Source organism: Kickxella alabastrina (genome assembly GCF_025024165.1).
Source record: "Kickxella alabastrina strain RSA 675 chromosome Unknown BX661scaffold_12, whole genome shotgun sequence".
Taxonomy (NCBI): Eukaryota; Fungi; Kickxellomycota; class Kickxellomycetes; order Kickxellales; family Kickxellaceae; genus Kickxella; species Kickxella alabastrina.
The window spans coordinates 266,752-282,015 of record NW_026251483.1 but is presented as its reverse complement, the minus strand read 5'-3'; the positions used below and the strand labels follow the sequence as shown (position 1 = coordinate 282,015).

General features: G+C 47.1%; 7 protein-coding genes across 7 annotated transcripts; 4 read left to right on the top strand and 3 right to left on the bottom strand.

The window, feature by feature from the left end:
• Positions 1–676: 676 nt before the first annotated feature.
• Positions 677–1,770, bottom strand: BX661DRAFT_224735 (uncharacterized protein; the record flags this gene model as incomplete). Its single annotated transcript, XM_051538915.1, has 2 exons — positions 1,138–1,770; positions 677–796 (listed from the first exon to the last, which is right to left on the bottom strand). Exons 1-2 carry the CDS (start codon positions 1,648–1,650, stop codon positions 677–679), a joined length of 633 nt encoding a protein of 210 aa, XP_051391446.1. The 5' UTR covers positions 1,651–1,770.
• A 111-nt stretch (positions 1,771–1,881) lies between these two features.
• Positions 1,882–2,878, top strand: BX661DRAFT_182973 (uncharacterized protein). The gene is given in 3 exon segments (XM_051536114.1): positions 1,882–2,358; positions 2,373–2,435; positions 2,453–2,878. 3 exon segments carry the CDS (start codon positions 2,075–2,077, stop codon positions 2,784–2,786), a joined length of 681 nt encoding a protein of 226 aa, XP_051391445.1. The 5' UTR covers positions 1,882–2,074; the 3' UTR covers positions 2,787–2,878.
• Positions 2,879–3,774: 896 nt separating this feature from the next.
• On the bottom strand, positions 3,775–4,912 carry BX661DRAFT_25234 (uncharacterized protein). The gene has a single exon (XM_051539000.1). It carries the CDS (start codon positions 4,629–4,631, stop codon positions 3,822–3,824), a length of 810 nt encoding a protein of 269 aa, XP_051391444.1. The 5' UTR covers positions 4,632–4,912; the 3' UTR covers positions 3,775–3,821.
• Positions 4,913–6,157: 1,245 nt separating this feature from the next.
• BX661DRAFT_182970 (domain found in IF2B/IF5-domain-containing protein) lies at positions 6,158–7,487 on the bottom strand. Its single transcript, XM_051536113.1, has 3 exons — positions 7,073–7,487; positions 6,661–6,939; positions 6,158–6,640 (listed from the first exon to the last, which is right to left on the bottom strand). Exons 1-3 carry the CDS (start codon positions 7,304–7,306, stop codon positions 6,269–6,271), a joined length of 885 nt encoding a protein of 294 aa, XP_051391443.1. The 5' UTR covers positions 7,307–7,487; the 3' UTR covers positions 6,158–6,268.
• A 267-nt stretch (positions 7,488–7,754) lies between these two features.
• Positions 7,755–11,320, top strand: BX661DRAFT_182968 (uncharacterized protein). Its single transcript, XM_051536112.1, is given in 9 exon segments — positions 7,755–7,985; positions 8,096–8,237; positions 8,279–8,341; positions 8,368–9,549; positions 9,562–9,678; positions 9,694–9,737; positions 9,790–10,092; positions 10,122–10,293; positions 10,320–11,320. The coding sequence occupies 9 exon segments, from the start codon at positions 7,924–7,926 to the stop codon at positions 11,094–11,096; spliced, it is 2,862 nt and encodes a 953-aa protein (XP_051391442.1). The 5' UTR covers positions 7,755–7,923; the 3' UTR covers positions 11,097–11,320.
• BX661DRAFT_182967 (uncharacterized protein) lies at positions 11,255–12,841 on the top strand. The gene is made up of 2 exons (XM_051536111.1): positions 11,255–11,563; positions 11,584–12,841. The coding sequence occupies exons 1-2, from the start codon at positions 11,489–11,491 to the stop codon at positions 12,763–12,765; spliced, it is 1,257 nt and encodes a 418-aa protein (XP_051391441.1). The 5' UTR covers positions 11,255–11,488; the 3' UTR covers positions 12,766–12,841.
• Positions 12,842–14,398: 1,557 nt separating this feature from the next.
• On the top strand, positions 14,399–15,139 carry BX661DRAFT_171216 (uncharacterized protein; the record flags this gene model as incomplete). Its single annotated transcript, XM_051533682.1, has 1 exon — positions 14,399–15,139. The coding sequence occupies one exon, from the start codon at positions 14,399–14,401 to the stop codon at positions 15,137–15,139; it is 741 nt and encodes a 246-aa protein (XP_051391440.1).
• Positions 15,140–15,264: the final 125 nt, after the last annotated feature.

The following is a 15,264-nucleotide window of genomic DNA, read 5'->3' as shown; positions in this document are numbered from 1 at the left end:
TGATATGCGCGCAGATGCCCAGCAAAAATAAAATAAAAAATGTTACTGTGTGTGACAGGGTTTAACAGCATCCAAGCCACCAAAACCACACACACCTTTACCAACCCCCATTTTTTATTGATAAAAATAGATGGAAGGAACAAAATGAAGCCTCTTGCAGCGCGTGCCCACATTGAATATTTTACATACTCTTTTCGAACCCCAGATAATAATAAGGGAATTAATTTGCAGACGCTCATCTCACCCAGTTGAACAATTGCTATACATGACTCCCTTTGTTTTTAATCCTGGGAACCAGTTTGTTGCTGTGGCTACATAATGGACTGCCACTTATCAATTTGATTTGATAAGGTAAACAATTTATTAAACAACCAAAAAGACCTTTTGTAGCTGCTCGATTTATTGAACATGACGACATTTAACCAAAATCAGGAATTTTAATAAAATGCGTTGGTTGCAAACAAAACATTTGGTGTAATGTTTTGTTTCTCACGGGTCTCACGATTAGTCGTTCGCAAATCCATAACAATCCCTTCAACTAATTTAAACTGGAGTTTTGTTCGAGCAACAACAAAAAAATCTATAAATTGAATGAAAAATGGCATCCATTCAGCTTACAATCATCTTCAAACCTTATAGAATAATAACCACAATTCATCGTATAACGAACAACACTCTAATCCAACAGTTTCTCGGCCATATCAAGAACGTACTCGGTGGCAACAGCGGCAAGCAACAAAAATACTTTCCTGGTGATCGTCAAGACTTTACTGACAAAGATGCGCTTAGTGGCCGACTGGCTGTCCGCCCAAAGCACTTGGACGAAGTCACAAGGAGACGACAGGAGGGTGTTTTCGTATCAGGTGGTCCAATATTCGACTTTCATGAGATAGCCAAATGGTGGGCTCGACCCTGATTGTCAATGCCCAGTCGAAGGAGCAAGTCGTGGAAATACTACAGAATGATCTGTAACTGCAGTTAAAGTGCGGGATATGGATTCGGTCAAAATATACCCCTATAAGGACTCTTCATTTAGAGGCTTGGATTTATTTATTTGTTTTGTTAAATCCAAGTTGATGTCAAACACATGACAAACAGTAGTATAAGTGTATTGAGTTGCGTTGTCTGTCCATCCACAGAGGCGCTGCTGCTGCTGCTGTGCGACTTATTGGAAGACGAGTTGTCCAGGCCAAAATTCGCTAAATCAGTTGCGATAACAAAGCTGTCCACATTCGCCACCGAGGTCCTCACAGTGACCAAATTGCCATCGGATGCAGATGCGCCGGCAGAACTTTGCTGCAGCGCAGTCACCTTTGAGTCCAATTCAACAGCAACCACGTACGCCGACGTTTGCAGCGCATTGGCGTACTGCAGCGATGTGAATCCGGTGAGTGTTTTGGTGTTGTAGTAGGGCGTATTGATGGTCGACCCGCGGCATATGAGGGCGTCGCGGTATGCGTCGAGTGTTTGGTTGGTTGCCGCGGACTCGAAGGCTATAATGACTCTGGCGAGGGCCTGCGGTGCCACGTTGTCGTATGTCACTTTCTGTAAGGACTGGAAGGCGGGGCACGTAATGTTCATTGCCAGGGACTGGTGCACGAGCAGCACCAGAGAAAGAAGCAGCATACTCAGTTTCGACGATGAAAGCATTTGTATAAAATGGAAGAAAAAAGCTTGATAAAAAATAAAACAAAAAATATTGAGTGAGAAAGAAGGAAAATGGGGATCTTGTTTAGTATTTGCGCATTCATGCGTATTGTTCAGCTGAAATTTTCATGGTATTACGGTTGCGGAAACAATTATTATCCTTGTGAGCTATATAAATAGATGTTTTACGGATTAATTGGGATGGCGCAGCCAGTAAACCCCCCCCCCCCCCCCGGAAATCGAAATCGAAAATTGCCAACTTGCTTTCATTTTTCTTTGCATTTGTATGCAGCAAGCAGACAACACCTGTAGTACCCTTTTCTTCTTTTTGTTTGCCTTTTTCTCCCTTTCAAATTGAATTTGCATCTTTCGTTTTCAAACATTTCGTCCACGAAGCATTTATTAATTATTATTTCAGATTTCACTAATGCAGCAAGCGACAGAAATCGTGTGGCCGGAAACACCAGAATTCGGAGTCAGCCCCATCAACCTCTTCGTCCCCACGTGGACCTACAGCGACCGGTACAACGGGCAACCCATAGTGCCGCACATACTACTGGGCCCATATCACCTTGTTCGGCGTGCCGAATTCTTACAGCTCAACAGCATCCACCATATCCTCTGCATCCGCGATCCCTCTGAGCAGCTCTTCCTACGGGAAATAGCGACTAACCCGCCGACAGAGTTCCACATAATCGATGTGCCCGCGATGTGCGCAAAACCAGTATCATCCCGCACTTTATACAAGCCAACGCCATGCTCGCTGGTATGGTCAGGGTGGGCAGAACGTTCTTGTTTGCTGTAGTGATGGAATCGATAAGAGTGCGTCATTCGTGGCGGCGTATTTGATGAATACGTTTGCACTTCAGGCGGTGGACGCAGTGACGTTTGTGCAGAATCACAGGTATTGCGCGACGCCATCGCCGGGTGGGTATAAGATCAAGTTGTCAGAGTATGAGCCGATCTGCGCGGCACAGAGGAGCAGTGCCGGTAATAGTGGGCAGGAGGATGCAAATGTTACGAGGAGGCGCGATAGTGAGGATGAAGGTAGCGAGTATATGGATATAGCGGCTGATCCTATGGTCCCAGTCGAGGCGCGGCCAATTGCCGGCAAGCGGCTAATTAAGCGTGCGCGGTGAGACCAAAATTTGTAAAGTTTTTTAAATAAGGTTTAACCAATAGTATTAATATTTTTATAGCAAATAATTTAAGTTTTACATAAAAAAAAAAAGTAACATGTTTAGATATGCTTGCCGAGCACGGCCTGGGAGAAACCAGGGTTGACCAGCAGGCAGTTATCGTCGTCGCTCACAGGCACCAGCGGCACAGTGCGCTTCAGCATGCGCACCCACAGCGCAGCGTCCTCGGGCGTCAGCTGGCGCATCATCAGCAGCGTCTCATCGGCACTATCAAAGGCCAAGAACTGCAGAGCCAGGCTTATAGTGCCGTTGTCTTCGTTTGTTTGGCACACCTGGCTGATGGCATCGGTGGGCAGGCTGAGACGCAGCATCAGCGGGTCCAGGGGCGCCTCCTCTTCGTCTTCCTCCTCCTCCTCCTTAATGGTGACATCGGGAGACGACGTAAAGGTAATGCGCGGCGGGTCGCGCAATGTGACTAGAGATATATGGCTGCTCTGCAGCAGACCGGCCGGCGGCGTCACAGTGTCGATCTCGGGCAGGCGGAAGTAATCGTCATTGTGCAATGTTGCCGACGACACCGAGGACGACGCGGACTGGCGCTTGGCGGCTTTGTCTGGCTGCTTGAGACCAGCTGCAGGGCCGACAGGGTGCGGCGGATACGCGATGGGCGGGAGGGGCGCTGGCGCAGGGCGTGGCAGAGCACGATGCGCGTCTCAAAGAGAAAGGCCTCGGTCATGGTGAACTCGTGCATTGTGCGCGCCGATACTGTGCCACTGGTAAGCAGGCGACCCAGGCTGGCCGGCGCCATATCGACGCGAGCAAAGAAATTTGCGCGGTTTTTCTCATTTGTTGCCTCACGCGTGGCCTCGTTAGCGCGCCGCAGGACGCGCTTGCTCCGGCGCATGGCAAGATCGGCCGAGTTGATGGCACGCAGGGGCTGATGCGCCTTCTGTATTTCCTTACAGCTGCTGTACATTTCCGCGGCAATGCTTTGGAACAGCAGCGGGTACTGAGCCAGACGCTGAATGGGCCGCATCAGCAGGGCGCTGATGTCTGCACACTGCGTGCCACGCTACTACGCGCGAGCTCGGCGCAGAACCGCGAGTACACCTCGAAGGCTTCCTCGAGACCATTGAATGCCGTATCGAATAGCTGGGCGCTGACAGGCTGCGCTGCCATGTACTGGATGCGCATGGAGAAAGCGCGGTGCAGAGAGGCTAGCTCCTGTACGTGTCCGTAAAAGACGTCCGCGTGGTGCAAGAAGCCGGCCAACCGCTCCAGATCGTGCACGTAGGCCGCCTCGGTGCGCGCCAGCTCGGCCGCCCGCGACTTGTGGTCAAGAACTTGTGGGTAAATGCTGTGCGGCGAGATGTACCTTGGATCAACACTGCCCAACAGACCACGGTGTTCTAGAATGTCAAGCATCCGTGCAACGGTGCACAGCGTCAGCTCGAGCCGGTCATAGCTTGTCACGGCCTCGGCGTTGACCAGACCGGCGTCCAGGCATCCGCGCCAGAACAGATCCATCTGGTTGCTTGCCGCCAGGTCTATTGTCGCCACAAAGGGGCTCTCTAGATTGTTGAGCAGGATGTTCAAAGTGTATCCGCGCTCGAACAGCGTCTGCAGCGGTTGTGTGGGATCCTTGTATATGCCTGTGTTTTTGATGTTTTCGTCGATTAGAATCGGGTAAGAAACTTTGATATGCTGCTGTGTCTCAGCAACCGCTCTATCAGCCAGATTGTGCGGTCGTAGGGTGACTGGTATGCTTGCCGGCATACTGAGATTGCGTGTGATGCTGTGTAGTTCTTTATGCCATTCATGTTGCGTCGCCGCATGCCAAAGCATGATGGTATCCACTTGCTCGTAAACTTTAGCGCGAGGCCAGCAAGACGGCCTTGGAATACGCCTTCGCCGAAAATGTGCATTGTTGTCTTTGTGAGAGGGTGGGTGTTTAAGTAGGCTATTAAAATAAATTTAGTTAATACAGGGTGGTAGCAATAGAATAATTAAGGTCGTGTTTGTGCGTGTTTGTAGAAAATTGCAAAGTCTAAAAAATGGAACCAAAACACCCATGGTTCTCTACCGGCTGCTTTTATACAAAACTTTTTTCCCAACCAAAACCGAATTTTTGGTTATTTCCGTTTCTCATTTGGACATTTCATAATTACAAGTGAGGATAAATAAACTAATAGAGCCTGAAAAATTGACGCTCAATGTCCAATTGTGTGTGCGTGGCTGTCTTGACTGCAAACTAAGAAACGACTGGGGGAAGGGGTAATGGCAAATGACAATGGCAAATAGCAAATGGCGGATATGGATGATGTCTTGGAATAGAAATCCGTCAGAAATGAACATCCTGCATATGCCGCACATTGCAGCCCTCATGCCTGTGTGAGCTCTGTTTCACACGCCTTCTTTCATCACACAGCCGCGTGTGTTTATGCTTATTTTTAATCGATCCTGGCATTCCCCTCGTGACATATGCTCAAAGCGGATTGTTTTACTGTCGCCCACTTGATTCCCAAAGTTGCGGTTATTTTTCTTCCATCAGCCTAAATAAGGGTTGACAGTCCGATCCATGCAGCATCCCGACTCTCTTTTAACGCGGTCTAGTAGTCATTAATGATCCATTTCTATCCCCAACGCACAGTTAATAATCTTTTGCTTAAATTAATATAATATAATATAGATTTTAATTTAACTAAAATTTTATTAACGGAATAATGCCACTCTAAAGTTGAACGCTCGCCCTTCCCCAAATACTTTTTCCTTTCTAATCACGTATTTACGTGTCACTTTCTCACTTTCTCACTGAAGAGTGCGCAGATTAGCCTGCTTTTTTAACACAATGAATTATTAATGAATACAAATTGATGGCATAATTATTGTGTCCACAAAGAAAACGGAAAATGACATGAATCAATTTTGCACTATCCAATATGGATGGAATGGAAAAGGGGGATATTTAAAAAAAAGCAATTAGATACCTTATTAAAGCCAATTGCGATGTACGATAATGATGCTCCTTTCTTCTTTTGGACCTAACCTGTCTGTTTTCCTCTCACCCCACACACCACTTGTATACACACAATTGCCCCCATCCATTTCCTTATTTATTTTCTTTTTTTGAGTACCAAAAAAACAATAAGCCTCTCATTTGCGTGCATATCGCGTTTTTGGACATGTCTTCTGCATGTCTGCATCCACCAGCTGGTTAACAGTTCCCACCAGCTTCAACAACAAATGGGAAATTCGTCGTCTATAAACCCAATATTTTCTCTTTTTCCTGCTTGCTGCCGCCAGTCAAACTCTGAAACAACTAATTGATACAGCTTTTCAAAGCTCGCTCATACTCATTTTCAAGTATTAAAGAATCAAACATGTGCGTGCTGCCTGAAATTAAGAGATTACCCCCAAAAAAAGAATACCTCCACCCCCCAACACAATTCGCTACAAAAAATAATTAATCAGCCACGCGATGATTAAGCATTGGCCAAACGCTCTGCCTTTCTCTTGTCCTTGGTCTGAGCCTGGAAACCCTTCTTGATCGCCATCACCGAGCGCGAAGACCCGCACGACTCGCACTTGACAAAGTACAGGGAGTTGTCCTTTGAAAGCCTCGTGTCACCGCCCTTGCAGGTCTTGCAAGTAACATACTCAGTAATGTACCGGCGCAGCACGTTCTCGATCTGCTTCTGCTGGAAACGGCCCTTGATAATCAGATGCTTGTTGCCGTCAACCGAACCGGTGGTACCCAGCTCGGAGTACAGATACTGGATGACGTGGTCGGACTGCCTGTGCATCTTCTTGGCAATGTCCTCAATGTTGGCAAAGCCGTGCGCTTCTTGCCGTCCCTGGTGATGTGCGGCGGCACCATGATGTACTTGCCCTTGATACCCGCAGAGTCAGGATTGGTATCGCGCAGGATGCTGAAGAACCGGCCGAGAAGCTCCGCGTAGGTGTAGTCGCGGTCAGTGCCGATCCAGGGCTCGCTCGCCTTACCCTCGGACGAAGCCTCGGCCTGGGTCTCCTCACCGCCGAGCTCGGCTTCGAACGCCGCCAGGCTCTTCTTCGACTTCTTCTTCTTCTTCATCGAGGATATGTCAAACGCCTCGCCGGTCTCGCCAGCCTCCTCAGCAGCGCCATCATCCTCCTACAAGCATGTAAAAAATGCAACATAAAATGCTTTGGTTGCCATATGAATTAGTTAAAAATAGAACCAATGAACACCTTTATCACGTTATGCGCCCAACGGGATTTCTCTAATCTCCAATTTTTGAACTTACTCCAAACGACACGGTCTTGGACTTTGACTTCTTCTTCTTCTTGAGGTCAGCAAAGCTGTCCTCATCGGCCTTGCTCTCAGCACCAGCCTCATTGTCGGCGTCAAGCTCATCTAGGTTAATCTTCTTGGACTTTGACTTCTTCTTCTTCTTGAGCGTGTTCAAATCGAAGGCTCCGTCCTCCTCCTGCTCGTCAATTTTGGTTTTCTCGAGCTTCTGTACTAGTTCGTCGCTCATTTTTGTAATGAAAAGATTGAAATGTATAAAGTGTTTCGATCGTGTACTAAAAGAATAAAATTAGTAGAATTAAAATTAATTGGAAAAAAAACTTGAATTCAACTTTACTATTTGACGTTAAATAAGCTCTTTTTTGTGACTCTACAATTTTCTTAAGCATAAAAAGCGAAATATTATCCCCAAATTTTTCCATTCAAGATCACCTGGCCGAATAAAAGAGGGTGAAAATTTTGTGTGGACTTCACGAGTAAGAGTGAGCTTGCTGATTGGCAGAGCCGAAAACCTTCTACAGTGTTCGCTTAATAAGTTGATCAGCGTAATCTTGCGCCGTGACGTCGCTGCTTTGAACGCGCAGCGGCCAAAGAGAAACAGCCATCCAAGAATGGCCCCAAGAAAGGAACAAAGCCTTTTGTGAGATTTTTCCTTTACGAGAAACGAGCTTGCTGAGAGCAATTAAAGCCAAGCCATTTTTTGTTTTGCAAACCCCCTTTCCTTTTCATTTCTTTTGAAACCAAAAATTTAAATCCAAACGACTTCTTTATTCCAATTTGCACGCACCTACGCACACACACTTTTATTTTTATTCTTAGTACTATTATCTTTTTTATTCCTTCAGAATGAGCAGCAGTAAGAGCCACAAGAAGCTTGAAATTGACGAGAGCTTGTACTCTCGCCAACTGTAGGTATCGATAAAAAACACATTAATGTCCGAGCGACGGTTGCATTTCAGCAGCACTTAATATTGACGTCCTTCCCTTTTGTTCACGCATTTGTTTATAAAAATTGTAGCTACGTCCTCGGAGTCGATGCCATGAAGAAGATGAGCTCCTCGAATGTCCTCGTCGTCGGCCTGAAGGGCCTCGGATGCGAGATCGCAAAGAACATCATTCTGGCCGGTGTCAAGAGTGTCACGCTTTATGACCCCGAGAAGGTCGCGATTGCTGACCTCTCGTCACAGTTTTTTTGCACGAGGACGACATTGGAAAGTCCCGCGCTGAAGTGTCGGCCCCGCGTCTCGCTGAGCTCAACCAGTACGTCCGGTCTCTGTAATTGACAACGAGCTAACGCCCGAGGTCATTTCCGCATTCAAGTGCGTTGTGGCCACCGATATTTCCCAGCAAAAGAAGCTTGAGCTCAGCGAAGTTGCGCACAAGAGCGGAAGTTGCTTTATCTCCACTGAGGTTAGGGGTCTTTTTGGATACACGTTCAACGACTTTGGTGATAAGTTTATTGTTGACGACCCCACTGGCGAGGATCCCCTCTCAGGAATGGTCGCAAACATCGAGCAGAGCCCTGAGGGCATTGTCACTTGTCTGGACGAGACGCGTCACGGCCTCGAGGATGGCCAGCTTGTCACCTTCATCGAGGTTCAAGGCATGACAGAGCTCAACGCCTGCGAGCCGCGCAAGGTCAAGGTCCTGGGCCCCTACACATTCAGCATTGGCGACACAACCTCGCTGAGCCCATACCGGCGCGGCGGTCTTTTCCAGCAGGTCAAGACCCCGATTTCGCTGAGCTTTGCGCCCTTTGCCCAGGCTCTGGAGAACCCCGAGTTCCTCATTTCTGACTTTGCCAAGTTTGACCGCCCTGCCCAGCTGCATGTGGGATTCCAGGCTCTGCACGCGTTCAGCAGTGCTCACGACGGCAAATATCCCCGCCCTGGAAACAACGAGGACGCCGCCGAGGTGCTGCGCCTCGCCAACGAGATCAACGACAAGTGGTCGCAGAAGACTGAGCTCGACGCCGAGTTGCTCAAGAAGCTCTCATACCAGGCGGCCGGTGATATCTCGCCCATGGTTGCTGTCTTTGGCGGTCTGGTCGCGCAGGAGGTGCTCAAGGCCTGCACTGGAAAGTTTACGCCGATCAGGAACTTCTTGTATTTCGACGCGCTCGAGTGCCTGCCCATCGGCTTTGAGCCCTCCGAGGAGGACCTGGCGCCCACGGGCTCGCGCTATGACGGACAGATCGCTGTCTTTGGCCGCAAGTTCCAGCAGCAGATTGCCAACTACCGCGAGTTCTTGGTTGGCTCGGGTGCCATTGGCTGCGAGATGCTCAAGAATTGGGCCATGATGGGCATTGCCTCGGGCCCCAATGGCGTCATCCACATCACCGACATGGACACGATCGAAAAGAGCAACCTCAACCGGCAGTTCCTGTTCCGCCCTAGCGATGTCGGCAAGCTCAAGTCCGACACGGCAGCCGCGGCCGTAGTCAAGATGAACCCCGACCTTCAGGGCAAGATCGTCACTCACCAGGATCGTGTTGGCGCAGAGACCGAGTGCATCTACAACGACGGCTTTTTTGAGGGTATTGACGCCGTGACCAACGCGCTTGACAACGTCGACGCGCGTAGATACATGGATAGCCGCTGCGTGTACCACCGCAAGCCGCTGCTCGAGTCCGGAACCCTGGGCACCAAGGGCAACACCCAGTGGTTGTTCCATTTTTGACCGAATCGTACTCCGCCAGCCGGGACCCCCCAGAGAAGTCCATCCCCATGTGCACTCTGAAGAACTTCCCCAATGCATCGAGCACACGATTCAATGGGCGCGTGATCTGTTTGCCGGCTTCTTTGTTCAGCCCGCCGAGAACGTCAACGCCTACCTCTCGACCCCCGACTATGTTAACACGTCGATGGGCCAGACCAACGAGAACGTCAAGATCGAAACTCTGACCACCATCCGCGACTATCTGGTCACTGACAGGCCGCTGACGTTCGAAGACTGCATCGTGTGGGCGCGCAAAAACTTTGAAAATATATACAACAACGCCATCCAGCAGCTGCTGTTCAACTTCCCGAGGACTCGACGACCAGCTCCGGCCAGCTGTTCTGGTCGCCGCCCAAGCGTGCACCCGCCGCCATTGCATTCGACCCCTCCAGTGATCTCCACGTTGACTTTATCGTGGCTGCCGCCAACCTGCACGCCTTCAACTACGGCCTGAAGGGCAGCCGCGATCGCGAGCACATCAGGGACGCCGCGACAGCAGTCAGCATTCCCAAGTTTGAGCCAAGTCAGGCGTCAAGATCCAAGTCAACGAGAACGACAACGCAGCCGAGTCTGGAAACAATGGTACGGACCCCAGCCAGCTGGAGGCCCTGGAGGCATCGCTGCCCAACCCGGCCAGCTACGCGGGTGTCCGACTGATTCCCGCTGAATTTGAGAAAGACGACGACACCAACTTTCACATTGACTTTATCACCGCCGCATCCAACCTGCGCGCCTCCAACTACGGCATCACTGCGGCAGACCGCTTCCGCACTAAGCAGATTGCCGGCAAGATTATCCCTGCCATTGCCACAACGACCTCGCTAGTCACCGGCCTCATTTGCCTCGAGCTGTACAAGATCATCGGCAGCGGCTTGGGTGACAACAAGCGCAAGATTGACGACTACAAGAACGGCTTCATCAATCTGGCGTTGCCGTTCTTCGGCTTCTCCGAGCCCATCGAGCCCGCAAAGTACAAGTACAACGGTATCGAGGCCAGCGAGTGGGATGCCATTATGATCGATCGTGATGTCACGTTGCAGGAGCTTATTGACTACTTTACGAACGAGCACAAGCTCGAGCTGAGCATGGTCAGCTCCGGAGTCACTCTGCTGTACTCGCCCTTCTTGAACCGTGCAAAGTCCGAGGCCCGCAAGTCCATGAAGATATCGCAGCTCTTGCCTGAGGTCACCAAGAAGGACATTGAGCCATATGTCAAGTGGGTCGCGTTGTCCGTCTGCTGCTGCGACGCTGACGATGAGGACGTCGACGTTCCCGATGTGCGCATCAAGATCCGTAACTAGTTATTCCAATTTTTAAATATTAGTCCGTCATGGTGAATCAATTCATTATTTTTTATGTGTGTATGTTGATCTGGGATCCAAGATCCGATGAACGACTTTGATGAGAACAATGTCAGTAAGGGCGCAACTTGAATCCTTCAACGGTAAATCTTGTTTTGGTGGGGAGTGGGAATCGGGGTTTCTGGTTTGCGCTACTCTCATGTTATGACTAACATTAATGTATCTTGTTCAGTTGCCGAGCGCAAAGAATATTGACTTTTGCTGCTGCTGCTGTTGATGTTATTCTTCTTCTCTTTCTCTCCTCTTTGCTTCTTTTTCTCGATTTTTGAAATTACAGTGCTAATAAAGACTGCTTGTTATTTTCTCTATCACCTCTATTCTTTTTATTTTTCATGTCTTCAGTTGTGCTTGCCAGCGCCGTGCCGCATGTCGACTACATTTCGCAGCTAACTAGACATCTAGTTTCAGTCCCACCACAGTCACTGAGTTTCCCAAACGGAGCGCTATTGCCATAGTCATCCGACTGGCCCTTTCTGAAGACCATGTTTTTCCCACGGTCGATACCAACAGGGAAAAGTCGCCCGCAGGCTTGACCCAAACCATCCAAACATTCCTCGACCACCCGAGCTTGAAGAATGCCCGGGCCCAAATACTATTCATCCAGCGTTCCAAATATCTTGGTGATCCGTGGTCCGGCCACATTGGGTTTCCTGGAGGCAAGCAGGAGGCCACAGATGGGTCTGACATGGAGACAGCCGAGCGCGAGACCAGGGAAGAATTGGGTCTGGACTTGAGTGACTCGAGATTTGTTCATTTAGGCCGGCTGGACGACACCAGCGTAAACACTTTGTTAGGCGGGCTGATCATGGTTGTCAGTCCGCATGTGTACCTGCAGGTATGCCGGGAGACGCCCGCCATGCAGGTGTCCATGGAAGTGGCGTCCGTGCATTGGATTGATTTCGGAGAAATTGCGTCTCGCATCGACAATCCCATCAAGCCGTTTGTCTCCTCGGACTACCGCGCGATTCCCTTGGATATAGCATCGAGGTCCTTTGACTCTTTCAGAATATCCCAGCCATGGTGGTACCGCGGATTTCGTAAAATCTTTGGAAGCCTCCACTATACCATATTGCCTCTAACATATACAGCTGAAAATTCAATCTGGGGAGAAAGTTCAAAAAACAGCATCAATGAAGAGAAAAATGGCCGGTATGCCGGCGTACAGTTTGTTTCATCAACGGAGTTGTATCTGTGGGGGATATCGTTGGTGATGCTGTGCAACATGGTTGACTTGAGCTTGCCCTTTGACCCTCGGCAAGTCAACCCCGACTATGTTTCAGTGGCGAGCCCCTGGCCACAGATGGAGCGGTATTTGTGGGCAGACTTTAATTGGATAATTAATGCAGTGCATCGGGTTGCTTGGGATCACTATAAGCGCAAACCGTGGCTACTCAGGATGGATGTGGATAGTAGTGGTGTACGTGTGGTGGGCCAACACAAGGACTTTTTTAGGACTTACTTGCGTGTCGCCAAAGTGGCCTTCCCAATATCTTGCCTGGTGAAGGCATCACTGTTTTATCTGTCGGGCAAATATGTGGTCGCCGGTGCCAATGTGTTCGTGAAACTTTTATCGCGATGGGCGCACTTGGCAGCACTGGCACTATTTTAAAATGAGTATTTATAATTTATTCAATTGGTTTTATTATCAAATGTTTTTATAATTACAAAGTTTTTTTGAAAAGTCACCGTGTTTTGCTATTTAACAAGCAAAAATGTAATTTTACAGATTAGCTCGACACAAAATGATGCGGCCATCAAACAATAGTAAACAATTTATTTTATGTCTAAAATGTAGGTGGCATTTTTACCATGCAAAATAAATCCAACAACATAATTGTACTTTTGATTCTCACAGAAGCATTTTTACACATTAAGAATATTAATTATTTGACTGCGACTTTGAATCTAGCAGTTATGAGTGCCCAATTATCCTATAACATCTGACATAGCTAGTTTTATTTCATGAAGCTCTGTTTTTTATTGTCTCACCGCTTTGTACTTTTCATACATTTGTTATTCACTTTTATTTATTGCCTTTTAGTTTATTTAAACACGTTAAATTATATATGTAAAAAAGTAATAATGTAACCTACACGAATACCCAAAAATTAAGGTTCGACAATATCAAGTATTTTGCTTAAACTATTAATACCCATGCCTCCGGAAAAGATAAGACTGCGTCCAAAGAAAGCTCCAAGCCTATTAAAAATACCAAATCCAAACTTAAATTGGTTGAATATGAGGGCCTTTCCTAATAAAGAACTGAATGTCAGTCAATTTTCTATAATGGCAATACGAGTGCACTGGCTTTTCCAATCGGCATTGGCATTGGCATGGGTACAAACAATGAGCCTGACAAGAACCTGACATGAGAGCGTTCTTTAACTACGTTTATGTAAAAAAATCAAGAAATTAATAGTGGAAATTAAGAATGGAAACATCGAAAAGTAACTGATACTGAAAAGGGTGTAAAGTTTATTAAATTTTAAAATTTTAACTCGGGGAATTGTTTTTATTGTCGTACTTTTGCGTTCAAAATTATTTTGAGTGCAGAAATCAGCTACAATTAGAAAAATAGCCGGATTTATATCCCAATAAACATGTTGCAAATCCATATCGGCTGGTTTCAAATTATGCAAAAGGCAAACATCAAACGGAATAGACCATTTAAAACAGGATTAATTCTAACTACTTAACCAGCTAAAGCCGTCCTTCAATTGTAGCGCAAAACTACAAGAAAAGTTGTGCTTAAATGTGCAAAGTAGTTTGAGAGTGTGTCAAACAACCAAACAATATTTTCATTAGGCGTCAATGATAAATGCTTGTAAAGGCTAAAAATCGAAAATGGAAAACATGAGACACTGAAACTAATTGAGAACAATATATGAGATAGGAATAGCAAACCTGTTTAAAAAGTTGTTGACTTTATATATATGATAGTGCAAATCTAAAAATGAATTTGTGTTGGAACAGGTTTACATGAAAAATTCACACTGTTATCGATACGGCTATTTTACTTGGCTAGACGAGCGACACCTGATTTTTGCTGATTGTTGGCAAATAAAAACAACAACCGTTCCTGAGTCAAAGATTTTAAAGTACAAATGCTCAAAAGTGTTTCCTATGAGCCATTTTTCATTTTAAACTGTACAGTTTTCACTTTCGCATTTTCTGTTTTCTCTTCTCTTTTTGCACGCTTTTTTAAAAACAAACATTTACTATATATTTGCGCTCTGATAATAATGAAGATTAAGAACGCTCTCATCCAATCTCTTCTTCTTGGATTCACTGCCTATTCTCCTGTGTATGCTGCCGTTGACTGGAAAAGCCAGTGTACGCGCACTGCCATAACAAAAGAATGGTCCGAATTCCGTTCCGAGTTGGGTGATAGTCTCGACTATGTTGCAGAAAAATTTAGTGACGAGACTCGCGGAAAACTTGAGGCGCTTCTTGGACCGAATTTGGATATTCCCGAAGTTTTGGATTTTAATCTTTTGTTTAAAATTTTCGATATTACTGGGTCCGAGTATCTGGAAGTGTACCTTGCCTCCATAATCGAGTACTACGAGATTGATAATCCCTGCACTATCCCCGGCTCCCCCATTATTACGCCAAACCCCGACGAGAACGACGACACTCCCAAAATTACTCCCGTTCCTACTCCCGTCCCCGAACTTACTCCTGTCCCTACTCCTGTCCCTGAAATTACCCCTGTCCCTACACCTAATCCCGAGGAAAGCGATGGCTATACTAACAGCTCCACTGAGAGCTCCACAGACAACTCCACTGAAAGCTCCACTGAAAGCTCTACCGACAGTACCACCGAGAGCTCTACTGAAAGATTTACCGACAACTCTACCAAGACTACAGAGACCACGGAGACCAATGGATATACAACTAGCTCCGCGCCCGTTGTTAACAAGTGCACCAATCCAGCCACTATCACTTATATTAGACCCCGCGCTCTTCCTACATTTGTCTAATACCACCGACTAGTATGCGCTTCTATTTCCATATCTATCAATTATAATATTAATAAACAATCCATATATTGTGCACATTGGACAACATTCGAATAAATAAATAAGATACTATATTTTATTTATTT